General features: G+C 36.8%; 1 protein-coding gene across 2 annotated transcripts in view; it reads left to right on the forward strand.

Moving 5' to 3' along the window:
- The window catches only part of grin3ba (glutamate receptor, ionotropic, N-methyl-D-aspartate 3Ba), a 47,565-nt gene that overhangs the window by 13,666 nt on the left and 16,487 nt on the right, over nucleotides 1–17,412 (forward strand). For both annotated transcript variants that reach the window (XM_077228279.1, XM_077228288.1), the window contains exon 2: nucleotides 9,650–10,287. In XM_077228279.1, coding sequence (XP_077084394.1) covers nucleotides 9,650–10,287 — 638 coding nt within the window. The remainder of the gene's footprint in view (nucleotides 1–9,649; nucleotides 10,288–17,412) is intronic.

The raw sequence follows: 17,412 nt of genomic DNA on the forward strand, positions 1-17,412 counted from the left end.
GCCAAACGGCCTCTGACACCTCTACCAAAATAAGAGAGCTAAAAGGCAATAACAAACGAGCTCCTCAGTTACAGTAAATCTCCACATAAAGTATGCATGGAAGCGATTTGTTCAAACCAACATTTTGGTATGAATCCTGAATTCTTCTCTGTTCAAAAATCCTTTTAATTGATGTACATAATGTACAGAGCCGTGTTAAACTTTCATATCGCTAAGAAGTTCACTAGCATTACTTCCGTGAGGCGTACGCTGCGATTTGCTCAATTAGCAAGGAAAGCAATAGGCAGCGAGAGGTGCCATCCACAGTCAGCCTGAAATGCACTTAAATCCTCTCTATACGGCCTGGCATATGCAGCCCAATCGGCCCGGCCTCATCTAGACGCTTCGTATGCAAAGCTGTTGACTGATAGCGTTTGAAACGTGCAAAGGACATCACAAGGAAAGAATAATCTTTTCAGGCTGAATGCAAAAATATCTTTACTCAAACACGCAATCTGATTCAAAGCCAGGCTGGCGGTAAGCGTGCTCCACTGTGGTCTTCAGAAAAGATCCTGATATATGATGCATGACGTGTAATGTGTCCCAGAATGAATGACATTAATCCATTTATGATTAATTATCCATTAATATTTGATAAAATTTTAATTAACTCAAGGGTAAATTAATTATTTAAGTAACCCTTTTAAGCCTGACCTATGAAATGTTGCTACATGTAAGTTGATGGTGCCACTTAGAAACTAAACTATGATATAAAAGGTATAAGCTGACGTTATACTAATGGATGAAAATCCCATTACAATAATGGCCTGTGATAAACTGAGAAGATTTAACAAAATATTGTTTCTTCTATGAGGGCTTTTCAATATTAAAACTGTCGCTTTACATTGGATTCTTTTAAGCTCATGTTACAACTCCTCAGTTTTGGAAGGAGCAGCAGCACCTCTCTGTTGTCATCACTAAATTTCCCTAATCCAAAGACTATCGTCTGTGCTTTGCAGATAATGATGATTTCATGCTTGGATCCGTCATCCTTTTTCAAGTTTTGGTTGACATTTACATGGTCTCTGCTCAGAAAGAATAACATTTTTCACTCAATGTCTGAACACGGCAGGCCTGAATCCTCCCAGGAGGTCGGGATGCCAAAAAACAGACTGTTGGTGGGTAGAAATTTATCGGGCTGAGGCGAGATTAAGGCCTACTTGATGGCTTTGGGAAGTGTATAAAACTCTGGAGCAGGATGTCTGAATATGAAGATGATCTAAAATTCAGCAAAAAGATAGTGGTTTTTTAGGATATAGGTGGTTTGATGGATATATTGCTCTGAAGCCGAAGGCAATGAATTCCAGAGAAGGTTTATCATTTGGGACTAAAGGCAGGTAGCGGTAGAGCTAGAGTTATCTTTGTACTATGTACTGTGTCCAGGGTTTTTAACAGGGAAATTAACTTTCACTCACCGGCTAATTTGGCTACTAAATATTTGTACACACACACACACACACACACACACACACACACACACACACACACACACACACACACACATATATATATAATAAAATTTGGATTTCATACATTTCTTTCTTATCTTTGTCATCCAGCCATCTCCTCCCTCTTTCATCCTCATCACCAAAAATATATTTTAGGTTGACAGATCAATACAGTAAAAAGAACATCAAAAAAGTAGGATGTTGGAAAATAACAATGTCTTTTCTGTTAACCAAATGCTATTTTAATCTTCGCTATTGCTTCAAAGAAAATGAACAAGCATGCCGTTATTTGTTGTGTAGTGAAGTGCATGTTCAAGTAAGCCAGATATGCGCAGATTCTGCGCAATACGCTGTAATTAATATATCATGATAACTCCCGAGTTGAGTATTTGAGCTAAATCTGAACAGATCTGGCTCACACAAACTTTCCCAGCAAAGTGAGTAAACATAATAAGTAACCCGCCAAATTGGCTAGTGATTTGACAGCGTTACACGCCACAGTTGATTTTTACCCGCATTTGGCGTGTGTTGATTTCAAACCCTGACTGTGTCTTCTGTACTGAAGTAATGTACATTCATTCCATGACTCGCTCTTAAAGTTCAGTGAACTTTTCAACCTTTTTCATGCCAAGGACCCATAAATACAATTTTCCTGGTCTGATTGTTTATATGATGGAATCAGTGTTAGGGCTGTAACGGTGCACAATTTAGGCCTATATGTGTATTTTAAAAAAACAAAGTTAAACATGTATTGTTAATTGTGCAGAGTCAGACACAAACAGGTAGACCTAAAAAGTGTAAACATTGTAGTCTGTGCAGTCTAACATGTTTCTGTTTGTCCAAATATCGCTATTGAATAGGCAGACTAACCCATTGTGTTAATGGTTGAAGATCCTCCTTATGCCCCTCTTGCCAGAGTCCTTTATCGCTGAAGCATATTTTGGTATAATGTGATGTCTTTCTCCTGGTTTCACAGACAAGGCTTAAGCCTAGTCCCAGACTTAAATGCATGTTTGAGCTTGTTTTAACTGAAAGCAACTTACACTGACATATCTTAAAATATGCCATTGTTTTTTTTTTCTCAAGATGCACACGTTTTTTATTAAGGCATGTTTAAAAAAACGACTTAAATGTCCTAAATGAACAAAGGCCTAATCCTGGCTTATTATAAGCTTTTATTTTGCAGCTGATTCTTATGAAAAGATTTATTATAAAGTGAGAACAGATTTAATTATATATATATTTTTTTTTTATCAAAGATACATTTTAAAAACCTCTAATGAAAGTTTCTTTTTTACTTTTACTATAATTTAATGTATTACTTTTTATTTATTTATTTACTTTTATATATTTCACTTTTTTCTCTCCATGAATATAGCCGTGGTCGCTGGCATTGCTTTAAATTTTAAACAAACTGTTTGTCCAAACAATGTTAGAATTAATATTATTAATATTATTATTATTTGACTGTTTGGTTCAGTGATGCAGCATAACATACTTCCTTAAATGCAACTGTGACCAAACATTGTGAGGATGACCCAGACTTTTGAGAGTTACTGAGAGTGCAATCCTGCTTTGTCAACATTATGGCCTTAAGCATAGCACTAAATCACAGCTCCTCGGCTCGAGGACTGTCTCCGCAATTAACTGTAACTTTCTTCGCACGAAAAGCCGCTGCTAAAGTTTATCCCTAAAACATTTTAAAGTTCACTGTTGGAATATCTAAAATTATGTTTCTAATTCCCAAGCAGGAACCACGCATATTTTGCCAGCCTTTGTAGCAGTACGTCAAACTAATGTCCAAAGTATTGGTTAAACTTCGTGTTTTGCTGTCTGACAGCTTTCGCACATTCGTTGAGGACTCGTTGCTTTGCCTAGTGCTGCTGGATGTTTAAGATTCTGTTCTGGTGAATTTGGACAGGATCATTTGGTAAATCACCTCATTCATAAACTCACATTTCCTCAAATGGCTTTCATTTTCAAATATTACTTTATCGCCCAGTGGGAGTGCGCCTTGCACTATTCACCAGGCCTAATGTGAGTGATCACTCCTATTATAAAGTGTAAAAAAAAATGTTGATTTCAAAGCCTCATTACATTGTTGTTTTCTATCCTATGGAGTTATAAATTTATGGGTTTTCCTTTCACTCACGGAATGGGACATTTTTGCAGTGTCATATTAGGGTCACTGTGGAGCAAACAAGATTTGGAAATGTTATCAAGACTAATAACAGGTCAGAGTCTAGGCAGCTAACATTTAATAACACAGAAATGCCATTATACTTCAGATGCAAACTGTGCGCAGCGGTGCACACAGACAGTGATGTAGTGATATACACAAAAAAATGTAACAAGCAGCAGTAACAAACAAACAAAAAACACTTTCCTCCCTTGGAGAGAAAAAACAATCAGTTTGTGGCAAAATGCGCACAGTGGCAGCTGCTAAAAGAGCTGAGCTTTGGGTTTCTTGGCTTATGTTTCCCTTTCATCATTACACTATATAAAGTTTTGAATCCTGTGCCACATATGCACAGTTAAGATAAGAAAATCGAAGTGCCGTTTTAGTCATAGCCTTTGACACATAATACTTCTACCATTCAGTTGATTACCCCTAATCATGCCTAATCCCTAAAGCAATTGATTAACCTTATGATGCATAAATTATTAAATTATATAAAATATTTATTTTTCTATGCTTTACATAGATCTATTTCATTTTAAATAGTCACCATAGAAATGTTCACAGTAGAGCTGAAAGGATATTCTCATATACATTTCCAATGAATAATAGTAGATATTGTAGTGGTACTTTGTGCTTCACCACCATCAGCCATGTTGAATATATGATGTCATAAATAAATAACACAAAGTCTGTGTCTGAAATTGCATACTCTCCAAGTACTGCTTTTTCATAAGTACTTCCTGACCATTAAAAAAGTAGATGTATGAATGTGTTTAGGATGAATGTAATCTGGAAATACTACATTTGTCATTATCATTGAACATGTGGCCTACCAGCGTCAGTTGCATCGCTTCACTGCATCTACAAATCCTCTCCTGTGGCCTCATGGAATAATAAGGTCTCCATTGGATGCACACTTCAGAATCTCGCTGGAAATAGTAGGTCATCCAAGTGATTTTTTCCTTACTGCTTTATGAATACTGTGAATTCGGACATACTCTTCACATACTGTTTTTTCACCAACTATATAGTAGGGAAGTATGTATATTTGTAAGCGGCCAAAGACGTATAGCGAGGGCAGAATTATGGGTAAGGGTCAAAGGTTATCATCCATGTTGGCTTGGATATTACATCATAACCTGATGGGTTAAAGATTAGTTTTAGTAGTGGACACTGTGCATCAGAAGTTATTATTTTCCTTCATGTTTTTAATTATCATAGCAGATCAAAAATGTAAAACAAGACATGAAGCACTTTGATGATAATGCAGAGATTATGAAGAGCTGCCATCTCTCCGCTTATCTACTGCTGAAGTGAGCCTCGGGTACAGTTTGAGACTTGGGATGTCACACATTTGCTAAGTCATGCTTATGCCTAAATATGTGGCTAACTAAACACAGAGGGGACACAACTGAGTATGGCAAACTGAGCCAATTTAAGCATCACTTTCAAGCCACATGAACACTTTATGAAGCATGATAGTTACTCTCTTCATCCATACAAGTTGCTCACCCTTTTTGAATTATGCTAAATCCTTTTTTTTTTTACTGATTTGCATAAATAGTCCAGATACATGAGCATAAATCACTCCTCAGGTTATAAAACCCCAAACAATTTGTATGTATAATGATACATTGCATAAATCACTTCTTTATCCCCACATGATCCACTTCAGATGTCAGTCAGAACCATAAAGAGAGCCTCGTCTTCATTCAGTAATTAAGCATTTATTTTATTTTTTTCAAGACTGTGTGTCAAGAAGTGTTTTGAAATTATTCACACGTTAGTAAATCTTTACCGGTTCCAACAGTGGTCTTTCTTAATTAAGATACTGTCACTCTTAATAGAGAACATGCAGTATTGATGTACCTTTCCTTGCATTTCTCTCTGCCATCATATTTCTCTCCTCAAAACATTGTGTGGCAGAATTTTACATCTAGATAAGCAGTTTTCTTTACGACTTTAAAGCACTTTGGCACAGCGCTGTGGAACTAAAGTTGATTACAGAGTAGGGATGAGTCAGGATGGTTGACTAGTCGCCCACAAACCAATTTCTGAATTAATGAGGTTGACAAGGTCTAGAGTTTTTTTTAATAATTTTTTTTACTTTTATTTTTTTTAAAGAATTTTAGCACAACGTTAGCATTTCAAACATCATGCCTCAGAAAGTTGGTCTTTGAATTCATTCACTTTAAAGCACGGTATCAAAACACTGCTTCTTGTAACAAGTCCACATTTAAATGTCAAGACAATTACTATGGAGGCGTCAGATCGCCTGATGTGACCAATGTTCTACTGTTTTGCTGAAATCCAACTCGCCATTTTTGTGTTGAGAGGTGTTTTTGTGGAATTAAAGGTTATAGATATTTAACCTAATTGTTTCTTGAATATCTGGCATTTTGAGTACCATTTACCTTTGTTCTGTGTACACATGTAGAGTTGCAAACAGAAATCTTAGGCTGTTGCATCACATTTTGCACCGTGAATGTTGTGTTTTTGATGTGGCATGTCAAGTTAAAAATAGTTTTGGTTTAGAAACGCATCTTGACACCTGATTTCTGTCTCATTCTGTTGTGCTCCCTTAGGCTTTTTCTGTAGGCAAGACCCAAGGTACAGAGATTGGGCTGGTTAGCATGACCCATTAGCCCCTGCTGCTAGTTGTCAAAGACCATCTGGTTCTTTAAAACTTCTTTCACTATTAATACCATTCAAAATGTGCCTTTTATTCTGTATCATAGATATTTTACGAGGGCACCAATAGTGTGTAATGGACTTTTTTTCTATGGGTTTTTCTTATGCCTTTTCATGTCACAGGCAGATCAGGATTATTACCCAGTGTCAATTGCACTGTTAACACATGTGGTGGAAATGACCCAAAATCATATAATACGCTCTTTCTTAAAGAGATGTATCACCCAAAAATGTTTTGTCTATACAATGGAATTCAATAATTACCAAAACTGTTTGGTTACCAACATTCTTCAGAATATATTTTTTAATGTTTAGCAGAAGAAAAAAAGTCATACAGGTTTAGATCGAGTAAATTGTGAATTTATTTTCATTTTTGAGTAAACTATTAATTTAATACTGACTAATCAGCTAGTGATTCAGACAACCTACTGACTAAAAAATAGTTTATAATAACATTTATGAAAAATCATCGTTTTGCAGTGGTATTGCTGAATCGTCTCTCTTTTTTTCATAACTAAATGCAGAAGCTATGAAACATAATTTCAAAATTGGTACCGCACAAGCTTATCAGCTATCGGAGCAGAAATCATTGGTTTTTTACAAGAGTTCAGCGTCTGTTTCAGGAAGATATGGACAGTACTTTTCAATTTCTCAGCTCAATTATGGTTTGTTTATGGATCAGGTGCCGTTGCTGTGTGAGAGTGACAGATAGATTCAGCACGTCCTTCTCTACACCTGAACGATAATTTGATGGCCAAACTATTGTTTCTATTAGTCTGCAAAACCTGTATGTTGCCGTATTAGATATTAATGAAATGTTACTCTACAACATTTGGGCCAGTTATGAGCTGTCAGTTATAAAATAGCACCCATTTATTTCTCCCTGATGTTAAGACAGATTGTGAAAATTGCTCGCAAGGTGTGGGAAAAGTGGAAATGGAAATAGACGTTCCCCGCTAAACTTCCAAGACCGAGAGAACAAATCAAACTGCTCATGCTGTTCAGAGGCTGTCAGCTTGTGGATCCATTTAGAAGTGAGAAGGCTAATGTCCTACTGAGCACAGGTATTGTTTGGAGGAGCGGCTGTTTTCAGATCGATTGAGCAATGAGAGGCTTCGAGGCTGAACGTTTGCCTTCACATAGAAGGTGTTTGTTTGTTTGTTTGTTTGTTTGTTTGTTTGTTTGCTATTCACCTGGCATCCCCTGGATATACTGGTAAATAAAAGATAAGCCAGCCCCGTTCTCTCTTCTTATCTAAGCTCCCATATGTACGCAGCACAATCCCGGGACCCCCTTGGTCCGTTTCTATTTTTTGAAGTCCTATTCTTTTGTTTCAGCAGAGCAGAACTTCGACTCCAAATGACAGTGTGTTTTTATATTTTGTCTTCAAATTCGTCCTGTTTGGACGGATGGAGTCGTCAGTGTGCGTGCTAATTTATGTGTGCCCTAAGTAGCAGTGAAGTCACAGGGACGCGTGTCAGAGCCGCTGGCGGTAATGTTATTCCAGTCACATAGGTTTTAACTTTGCGTGGGGACTCCTCTTCAGCGCCACGGCCCCGTGCTGCTCGCTCGCAGCCCCCCACCAGGTTCAAACAGTCCCTCGTTCTCTCAGAACACCCAAGCATCCCATCTTTCACTCTCACGGCACATTCATGCACGCCTCCCTGTCAGTCCACATCAAAAACAGCAGAGAGTCGGTGTAGAGATGGCCAGGAGCTATTTCGGAGGAGAGCTGACAGCTCTTCCTCACTGTTTTAGTGTCTATTTTTCATTCAAGAGATTCAAATATTTGCGTCCAAGATTGCGTCTAAAGGAGTGTGGTTTTCAGGGTTCTTGAGTATGAGGTCATCATAAGTTCAGAGTAAGTAATATATTCCTCTATTTGCCTATAAGGCAGCTTTAGGAGTTGGAAGTCACAGGAGATCTAACACTCTCTCCAGACTTCCCGCTTACTTATTCAAACGTATAGTCATTAGGGAATACAATACGCATTTGCAGCCTGAAGATATATGTATTTTATGGTGGGGTTTGCTTTTTGTTTTGATGAGTCAGTGTGAAGACCTAACTCGGGTTACATGACTTTTTAGGGGGGAATTTTATTTTCCTTAAGTTTGCTGTGTTTGTTTTTAGGAATGTACAATTTAGCCAAACATTTTGTGATTTAAATATCATATGAATAAAAATAATGATTATTAATAATAAATGGAAAAATAAAACATTAGAAATATTTCTATCGTAAGATTTCACTTTAAAATAAAAAATCAAGTATTACAATTTTCTCGAGATGCTATCATTAAAACAATATTTTTTTCTCAATAAAACATTTTTTTTAATAACGAGATGTTGACATTAAAATTGTTTTTCCGTAATAACGATTTAACGTTAAAACTATACATTTCCTCATAATAACATATAACAAAAACATATATCATAAAAACAATATGCTTTTCCCAAATATAACGAGATATTAAATTGTTGAAACCACATATTTTGTACGTGATGTGACAACTTGTGAAATAGGCCTTTATCACAGTCCACATTCAAAAAGTTGGAAGCTTTAAATAGTATAGAAACTTACAAACTTCAGCTGTAGCCCATAGCGCAGGATTGTTGTGATTAACATTAACCACAGTTTATAATAATTAGTCGGGTAAAGGTTATGATGAAACAAATAAAAATGTTTGTCATGTTATTGCAACACATATTTCATTATTTAAAGGCGTACTTCAGAGTCTGACCATATTTGTTTATTAAAGACATGCAAGAATGGAATACAAAAACAACAGATCACACTGCACAGAATTAAAATTAGACAAGGTTATGCATTTCATAAAACATCAATTATGAGTAAAAACTGTAATTAAACAACAAGAGACTGTATTCCAGTGATATCATTTTAACATCACATTATCTCGTTATTACGGGAAAAAAACAAAGTTTTAATGACATGCATCTTGTCATTACAAGAAAATATGGAAAATATGTTTTAAGGAGAAAAAATATCTTGTTTTTAACGACATAGAATCTTATTACGAGAAAATATATTGTTTTAACAACATAACATCTCGTTATTATGAGAAAATATATTGTTCAAACTATATAACCTCGTTATTACGACACAATTGAGAGGAAAGATGGTGCAGCATGTGAAACCATAAAAACATTCTCACAAATAGTTATTTAATTATATCACAGCCTTTGTGGTTTGATAATCACATGTTGCGGTTTTATTTTTGATGAATCACACAGCCCTAGACCTACAGTAACTGTGTATGTTCTCTGGTTTCAGAACCGCTTCCATTTGCAGATGATGACACGTACTCCGCCTTCTGCATTGTCGGAGCTGCTGTTAGCGGTGTTGCTGAAGGGAGGCTGGCAGGGTGGAGCGGCAGTTCTTTGTCCGGGAGGTGGGAACACAGTGATGCTGGAAGAGCTTGAACAGTGGGGTCACCTAGGCTTGGATGGAGCCCACTGGCACCTCTGGGAGACCCTCAACCTGTCCAGACTCGAGGAAAATACAAGTGAAGACAAGGTGATGGAACTCCTCTCACAGCTCCTCAGCAGGACTCCTTCTGCTCCGGCGTCTTCCGTGGTGCTTTTCAGCTCCGACCCTGAATGTACGGCCACAGTGCTGCGCAGTGCCCACCAATTGAGCGTTGCATTGCCCCCCATGCACTGGATCATGGGATATCCGCTGAGTCTTGATTCTCTACACTCCATTGGCTCCCCCCTGGGTCTTCTGGCTTATGGGGAGGTGAATCGCAAGCCCCTGAACTTCTACATTAGGGATACCCTGCAGCTCATTGGCAGGGCTGTGTATGCGGCGACTATGGTGAGACCGGACCTGGCACTCATCCAGAACATGGTCAACTGCTTTGACAAGCCCAATAAACATGAGCTACCCTCTTCTGGACAGTACCTTGCCAGGTAAACGTGTAACTTTTTCCAGCTAAGTAACAAATAGATTCTTATTATTGCTTACACACTCAAATTGAAAATAACACGCAGTTAGAGAAATCTGACACTCAAGGAGCAAAACCTCAGCCCAGATCTGCAGAACCAAAACTATTCTCAGCCTCACACTTTTTTGCAAAACACTGAACACACTTCTCTACATTAGACACATAAATCTAACATGTCACTTCTTTGCCATTTCAAGGCACTGCTTTCTTAAATACCACACCTATGAACCAATTGATCAAATACGTAGGTGCTTAATTGTAAACTCAACAATCAGGCGTAAGCTCTATAGAAAGGCAACAGGTGAGTTTACCAGTCTTCAACAAAAATGGAAGGCAACATTGCAGTAAGAGGAAGAGGGAGAGTGAGGATGGGAGATGGAGCCCGTGAAGGAAGAGGGTTAGGGAGAGGAAGAGGTATACCTGGAGGAGGATGTGAACAGAGAAGACCAGATGTGATTCGAGCAACCTTGGTTGACCACGTTGTATACCATGGGTTGACATTGAGAGAGCAATAACGCGATAGCTCTCATAGAAATTCAAACAAACATCCTCGATGACCACACAATTTTCATTAATAACAACTCTCTATCAAGACTGTGGTGAATCCTCAAAAGCATCACATACAGATGAAACAACTCTACTGAGTGTCATTTGAAAAAAAGTCTGAAAGAGTAAAATATCTGCGGCGTGAATATGTGCAGGTGAGTAATGTACACTTCAGTATTCTGAATACAAAGAACCTTTTAACATGTAAATTTATAGTAGGCCCTTATTGAACTGCAAAATATTGTCTTTTTTCCAGAGAGATTTTCTAATTGATGCTGATCCAATCCCATATGAATTTATCTTCATAGATGAGGCTGAGTTTAACCTGACAAAAGTAAGAAGAGAGAGAAACATCATTGCCCACAGAGATATTTTGAATGTCCCCCAAGGTTCGCTGCAATCAGGCAGAATGGGGTCCTCCACCAGCCTGCCAACTTACAACATGGCCCACATACTCACATTTTTAGACAGACTACACAACATTGTCACAGCAGAAGACCAAATAGATGCAGAGCAGATGAGATACATAGTCATCTGGGACAATATATCTTTCCACCGATCTGCTATGGTCCAGAACTGGTTTCATGAGCATCCACAATTTTAACTCCAATATCTCAAACCATACTCTCCCTTCCTTATCCCCATTGAGGAGTTTTTTTCGGCATGGGGATGGAAGGTTTACGAGGTCTCCAGGCCTGTCAGGATATCCCTCATTCAAACCAATGTCGGAGGCCTGTGACCTAATTGATGCAGGGTCTGTGCAAGGATGGATTCGCCATTTAAAAAGATTCTTCCCTCGCTGTCTTGTGAGAGAGGACATAGCCTGTGATGTGGGCGAAGTGCTATGGCCAGATCCAGCTAGACAAAGAGATTTATGTTTATGTACTACTATATTCTATTGAGAATAATATGTTCTGATTTTCAGTGCAAAATTCAACCTTTGGAAAGGCATGGGTGTATTGACTGATTTTACAATGTGGAGAGAAATAAATATTTTCATCAATATGCAGTGTCTTGTGTGATGTGTTTGGTCAATATATCATATCCTTTACTCTAACAATATCTCTAAAAATCAAACCCAAACTATATCATTAGAAAAGTAGAAATGTAACAAGTGTTTAAGATTGAGCACAGCTGTGTAAGTGGTTTAAATAGAATCAGATTGTATGAACTGTTGAATGAAGTAGCAAAACTGTTCATAAAGCTATTTTTCCAACAAGTAAATATGAATGTGGGACAAAAACATGGTTAATGGGGGGTACCTGTGGAAAATGTTGCCTATTAGTTATATTATGACATAAACAACTGCGATGTAGCATTTAGCAATGCTACATTTCTGTTGTTTGTCACATTATAACTAATAGGCTACATTTTCCACAGCTACCCCCCATTTACCATGTTTCATATGATTAGTGTGCAATTTCTATGTGACTCGTGTGGCTTATATGAACCCATGGTCTTCAAGCCCAGTTATTCACAATAAAACTGGAGTTTGTGTTAGAGGACATAGCGAAAGAAACAAATACCCGTGGTCTTATTTATTGAAATGTGCCTTAAAAAGTCAAGTGTCATAGATTATACAAATGTGTGCTGACCTAACATGTTTTTTTAATTTATTTTTTTGCACAAATAAACCCTATTTACCATGTTTCACATTTATGATTAATGTGGAATCTGCATGCGACACATGTGTGGCTTTTGGACTCCTAGCCTTCAAGCTCAATTTCCTATAGCGGATCTGGTAATTGTGTTAGAATTAGACATTATTAGCGAAGGAAACAACTATGCATAGCCTCATTTATTAAATGTATGTGTCTCAAAGAGTCAAATATCATAGGTCACATTTTTGTATGCAGCCTATGCAAACTGGAAATTAAAGTCATAAAGCATCGATTTAAGGATGCAGTGTGTGTAGACATATAATGTTTTGCTGCCAAATGTCACTGCTAATGGTTTACATTTAAAAAAGGGCTCTTTTTCAAAAAACATAATTGTCATGCGATACCCAGTATAAAGCTTTTAATCTCATATTATCTTTAAAGACCATAATTGTTCATATTATGGATGTTTTCCCTAATTATTTTTTTAACAGTACATTATTAAAAGGATATTTTCAGTATTTTATTTTTATCCTTATATTCTAGTCTAGTTAACTATTCTGTCAAAAGTATCGCTTTGTTGTAGTTTAACTTCTGTAGATTATGAGCAATAACTTTACCAACACAAGTGTCTATCCTGGCAGTATTTTAAGTATGATACGTAATCAGGAATTCATTTGTTATCTGATCACGCAGTGCAGTCATTTCTATTAAGCTTTAACTTCACCTTTAGTGATTAGTGTGCATAGACATATTAAGCATATTTTACATTAGGGGAATTATAAGGTAGTAAATTCTGTCCAAGGAAAAAGGCTGTATTAGTATTCCATCCACTAGTATCAAGTTACAGCAATATTCTGTCTCGACTGCAGTATGGTCTCAAGTTATTTTTCTGAATCAAACACCAGAGACTTTAAAATGCAATTAATGGACTCAGGGGCATTTTCAATACATTTATACCTCCTTAATCAAAACCATAACCCTGTGTGCATTTACATACACCGTCAAGTTAGCAGTTAACAGAATGATACATTCTCAGCAATGTGGAAGCCTTTTGCGACAATTCCGTATCCTCTTCACTCACTTTCTTCAATAAGCAGGACACAATCCTTTCTGCATTCAGATTGCCAGGCTCTTTCTTCATCTTCAATGTCAAGAGCTCACAGAGCAGTCCTGTCCACTGCCTCTCAGCTTGATGCATTGTTATCATTGTGTTAGTGGAGGAGGCCGTGGGTGGCTTGTCTATTAGATCACAGAACACAGAGATTGTAGATCTAGAGGGATGAAAATATTTACAGTTTCTCACTCAAGACAATAATCTGGGAGGAACTGCAGAAAATTGTTTTTTTTAATTATTTTCTATATTATTATTATATATTGCTTTACTATTTCTCACAAATAAATGATGCAATTTATTACTGTAAAAAATCAAAATGAAATAATTCATACTGCGTTTACTATTATTAAAAATATTTTATTATAATTATTTTTAAAAAGTTGGCAATTGACATTTCTTTATGTTGTGTTATATTTCTTTAAGATATTTATACTTGTATCTCCATAATTGTATTCATTCATACTTGTATATATATATATATATATGTAATTTTTTAATTTTTTAAAATCCTTAAAAAGGTTAAAAATCTATACGCAATGCAAATATTAAACTGATAAGATCAGTTAAATGATAGTCAAATGTATTTAAATGAGAACACATAATCAAAGGATTATGTTAATTGTATTAATAATGCCTTGATTAAACACTTATTATCTTTGTAAGCCCGTCTAGATTGGTCCAAAGCAGTATCCGATAGAACGGGTGAAGGTCTCTGCGCGTTACTGTTTTCCACGTGGCAAAGTAATTTAATTTCATTTAAGCTTTTTTCTGACTCCATTTTATCACGGCCTAGAATTTAGGTTAAATTGCCAATTGGTTATTGGTCAATTATATAATAGTTTAGCAATACATTTGATTTTTCTATTTAACTCCTTACTTATATTTTACCCATTCATATTATGAAGCTATGTCGCTCAGAGGTCCTCACACCTTGTTTAACGTGGCTCTCAAGCTTCAGTCACTAAACAGAGGTAATTGCTCCTGAGATCGGTCACAGTCACGCTTACACAATCAAAGATACTTTGGTATAGACCCCGTGATTGCATACACTTGAAATTAAAGTAACGTTTACTTCAGTTGAGGTATGGCCACTACTACAGATATAAGTCAACCAACTTTTTATAATTGCTTTGGATGGGCCGTGCCGTTGTTTCCCACGTACACTTATCTAAAGTAACATTAAATTAAAACAGAGGTAAGACACCCAGATTTAGGTTGGTCAAGCAGCACTTTTGCTGCCCTAAACGGAAATTCACTTCTTGTCTTTGCAAAACACGTACACTTGAATTAGTGCCAAATATTAGTCGTCACTAATCTGACGCAAAACTTGCGGTAAGATACGAATCCGTTTAATTTACTTGGGAAAACAATTTCAGAGTCAGTTGGAATAAAATCAAATGTAACAATTTATTATGTCAGGTAAATGAATCAGGCCAATTTCATCATCAGTTCAAAGATAATAAATACGAAACATCAAATGCTCTGGAATAAAGAGAGAAGATGCAAACCTGACATTATAAAATACATGATGTGGAGTGCCTGCATACACTCTGCATCACAGGCTAATTTAAGTTACAAATCGCCCTGAGCCTCTTGTTGCATTTCTTTATAAAGACTTTCACATGGAAACATTTGCTAACAATAGGAATTTGCATTCAGAGTTTACACCTTTTGGGAGCAGAATGCCATTTGCCTGGAAGACACACCGTCCTCTGTGTGCCAGTTATCTCTAAACTCTTCAGCACTTTATTACATTTTGGTTTACTTTGGGGATGAGACATGTGTACCAGTCATAGTGAGACATTTCAAATGATACCAAACATGTATAATACTGTATGATAAAAATTCACATTAATAAACCATATCGATTTTTGGGTGAATTTTGGTGATCTCAGCATGAGAGAGAAAGGAGTGGGGGAAGAGGGAAAGACATATATTCTCAGACGAGACTTGCATCTCAAATGGTGATGCTAGTTCAAATGTTAATTTCTTTTGTTTTCTCAGAGAGTCTCTATCAGTTTTTTCAGTCTTACAGCATGTTAAAATGGTTTTGTATTATTAATATTGAAAATGTATATATGTTGAAAAACACAACTGGAAAACAAACTGTAGAGTTTTGTTTGTATTGGGATCTAGTCCCTACACTACTTGAGAACTCTTATCACTGAAGGCTGGAAAAAGTCATATATGCTCACTTCTACAAATTAGTTTTTTTTTTTGTGGTAAAAAAAAGAAGAGCAAAAGCACCCTCAGATGTAAGATTAAAGTGCAGCTGTTATATGAGTCTTGCTCAGTTGAAAAACTTTTTTTTTAAATGAAGGGGAAAAAAGACAGAGGACCCCTGAGATTTAGCACTGGATTGAACGCAGTGATGTAATCTTTAATATTCACCTCACAGAGTGAGAATCCCAACCCCACCCCCCACCCCCATGTAATGAAATGTATTTGCTTTGGAGAAATGAGCGTATAGCACAGAAGCACAGATTCTGAAAACAACACAACACACCGGGATTATTGGTTCTCTGAGGTGCTAATGCTTTCTAAAAGTTTAATAATAGTCACACGGGTAGAAATGTCAGTTAGGAAATCAGCTTTTGCAGTGTCTAACATATTATCCCCTGTCTTTTAACTTCTGCTTTCACACCAGATCAAGTGTTCTCTGCGGGTCAAACTAGGGCTATCAGGAGAAATTAATGATGCAGGCAATCAGTTTTTTCCCCTTTTATTTTCTCTGTTCTCCCCTGTTTTAATGGAAGTGTGCAGTTATGGTCACACAGAGTGCATATCATTTATGGCCTCATTTAGCCACACATCACAAGCCTTTTTCACTCAGGATTTTTCATCTTCCCTCTGTGACCCAGACATTGCCCAGCAAACCTTTGACTACTCTACATCCCCAGTTTATTTATTGATGAAAATCGATCATTTAACTAATTCATGGCGTATATTCTGCCATAAAAGCAGTGTTGGTCGGCTGTGTAAGAAATCACAATTATGTGATCTGCACAACATCACAAGAGTAAAATATCCACAGCTGCATGGAGGGTTATTCACCTATAAACCATGCTTTATTTACTATATTTGTTTGTTTACAACTCATAGGTGGATGTTAGCTAACAGCACGAATATTGTGGCAGCTCAGCGGTTAAAATCACTGTCTGTAAAAGGTCATATATTGGTTCAAAAGATTTAGTGTGATTGATTCAGGTTTCTCAGGTCATAATCCTGTCCTTTTGTCTATGAAGAAAGCCTTGAACTTCAGTGGGCTTCAAGAGTGATCTATATTTCCGTCTGTTCTTATTCTTTTCTCCTGCATGCTGTGAAACATATTGTTTGAGAATTAAAGATTAAACATTTTTCGAATGTAATTTTAAAAGGATAATCATTGTGCCAATCAGTTGCTCTTGAAATAGGAATAATTATTTAAATCTTGGCAGACGCACCATGCAGCTAATTTTTTTCAGCGTACTATGTGACAGCTGTGGCACTTCTTTCTATGACAGTTAGACATGATCATCTAGAGGTGTAATTTTCGTTTAGTATTCAAGGGGACCTGGGTTCAAATCCTTATTTAATACAGACACACACACACACGTTTTATGTTTCATGGGAACTTTCCATAGACATAATGATTTCTATACTGTAAAAACTGTATATTTTATCCCCTTACACTAACCCTATTCCTATCCCTACCAATCACAGAAAACTTTCTGCATTTAAAAAAAAACATCACCTAGTATGATTTATAAGCTGTTTTCCTAATGGGGACAATAGAATGTCCCACAAGGTTTTCAGATATGGCATTTTGTCCCCATAATGTAGGGTTAAC

This window comes from Siphateles boraxobius, unplaced genomic scaffold (genome assembly GCF_051911475.1).
Source record: "Siphateles boraxobius isolate OS27281-9 unplaced genomic scaffold, OSU_SipBor_1 1, whole genome shotgun sequence".
NCBI classification, from domain to species: Eukaryota; Metazoa; Chordata; class Actinopteri; order Cypriniformes; family Leuciscidae; genus Siphateles; species Siphateles boraxobius.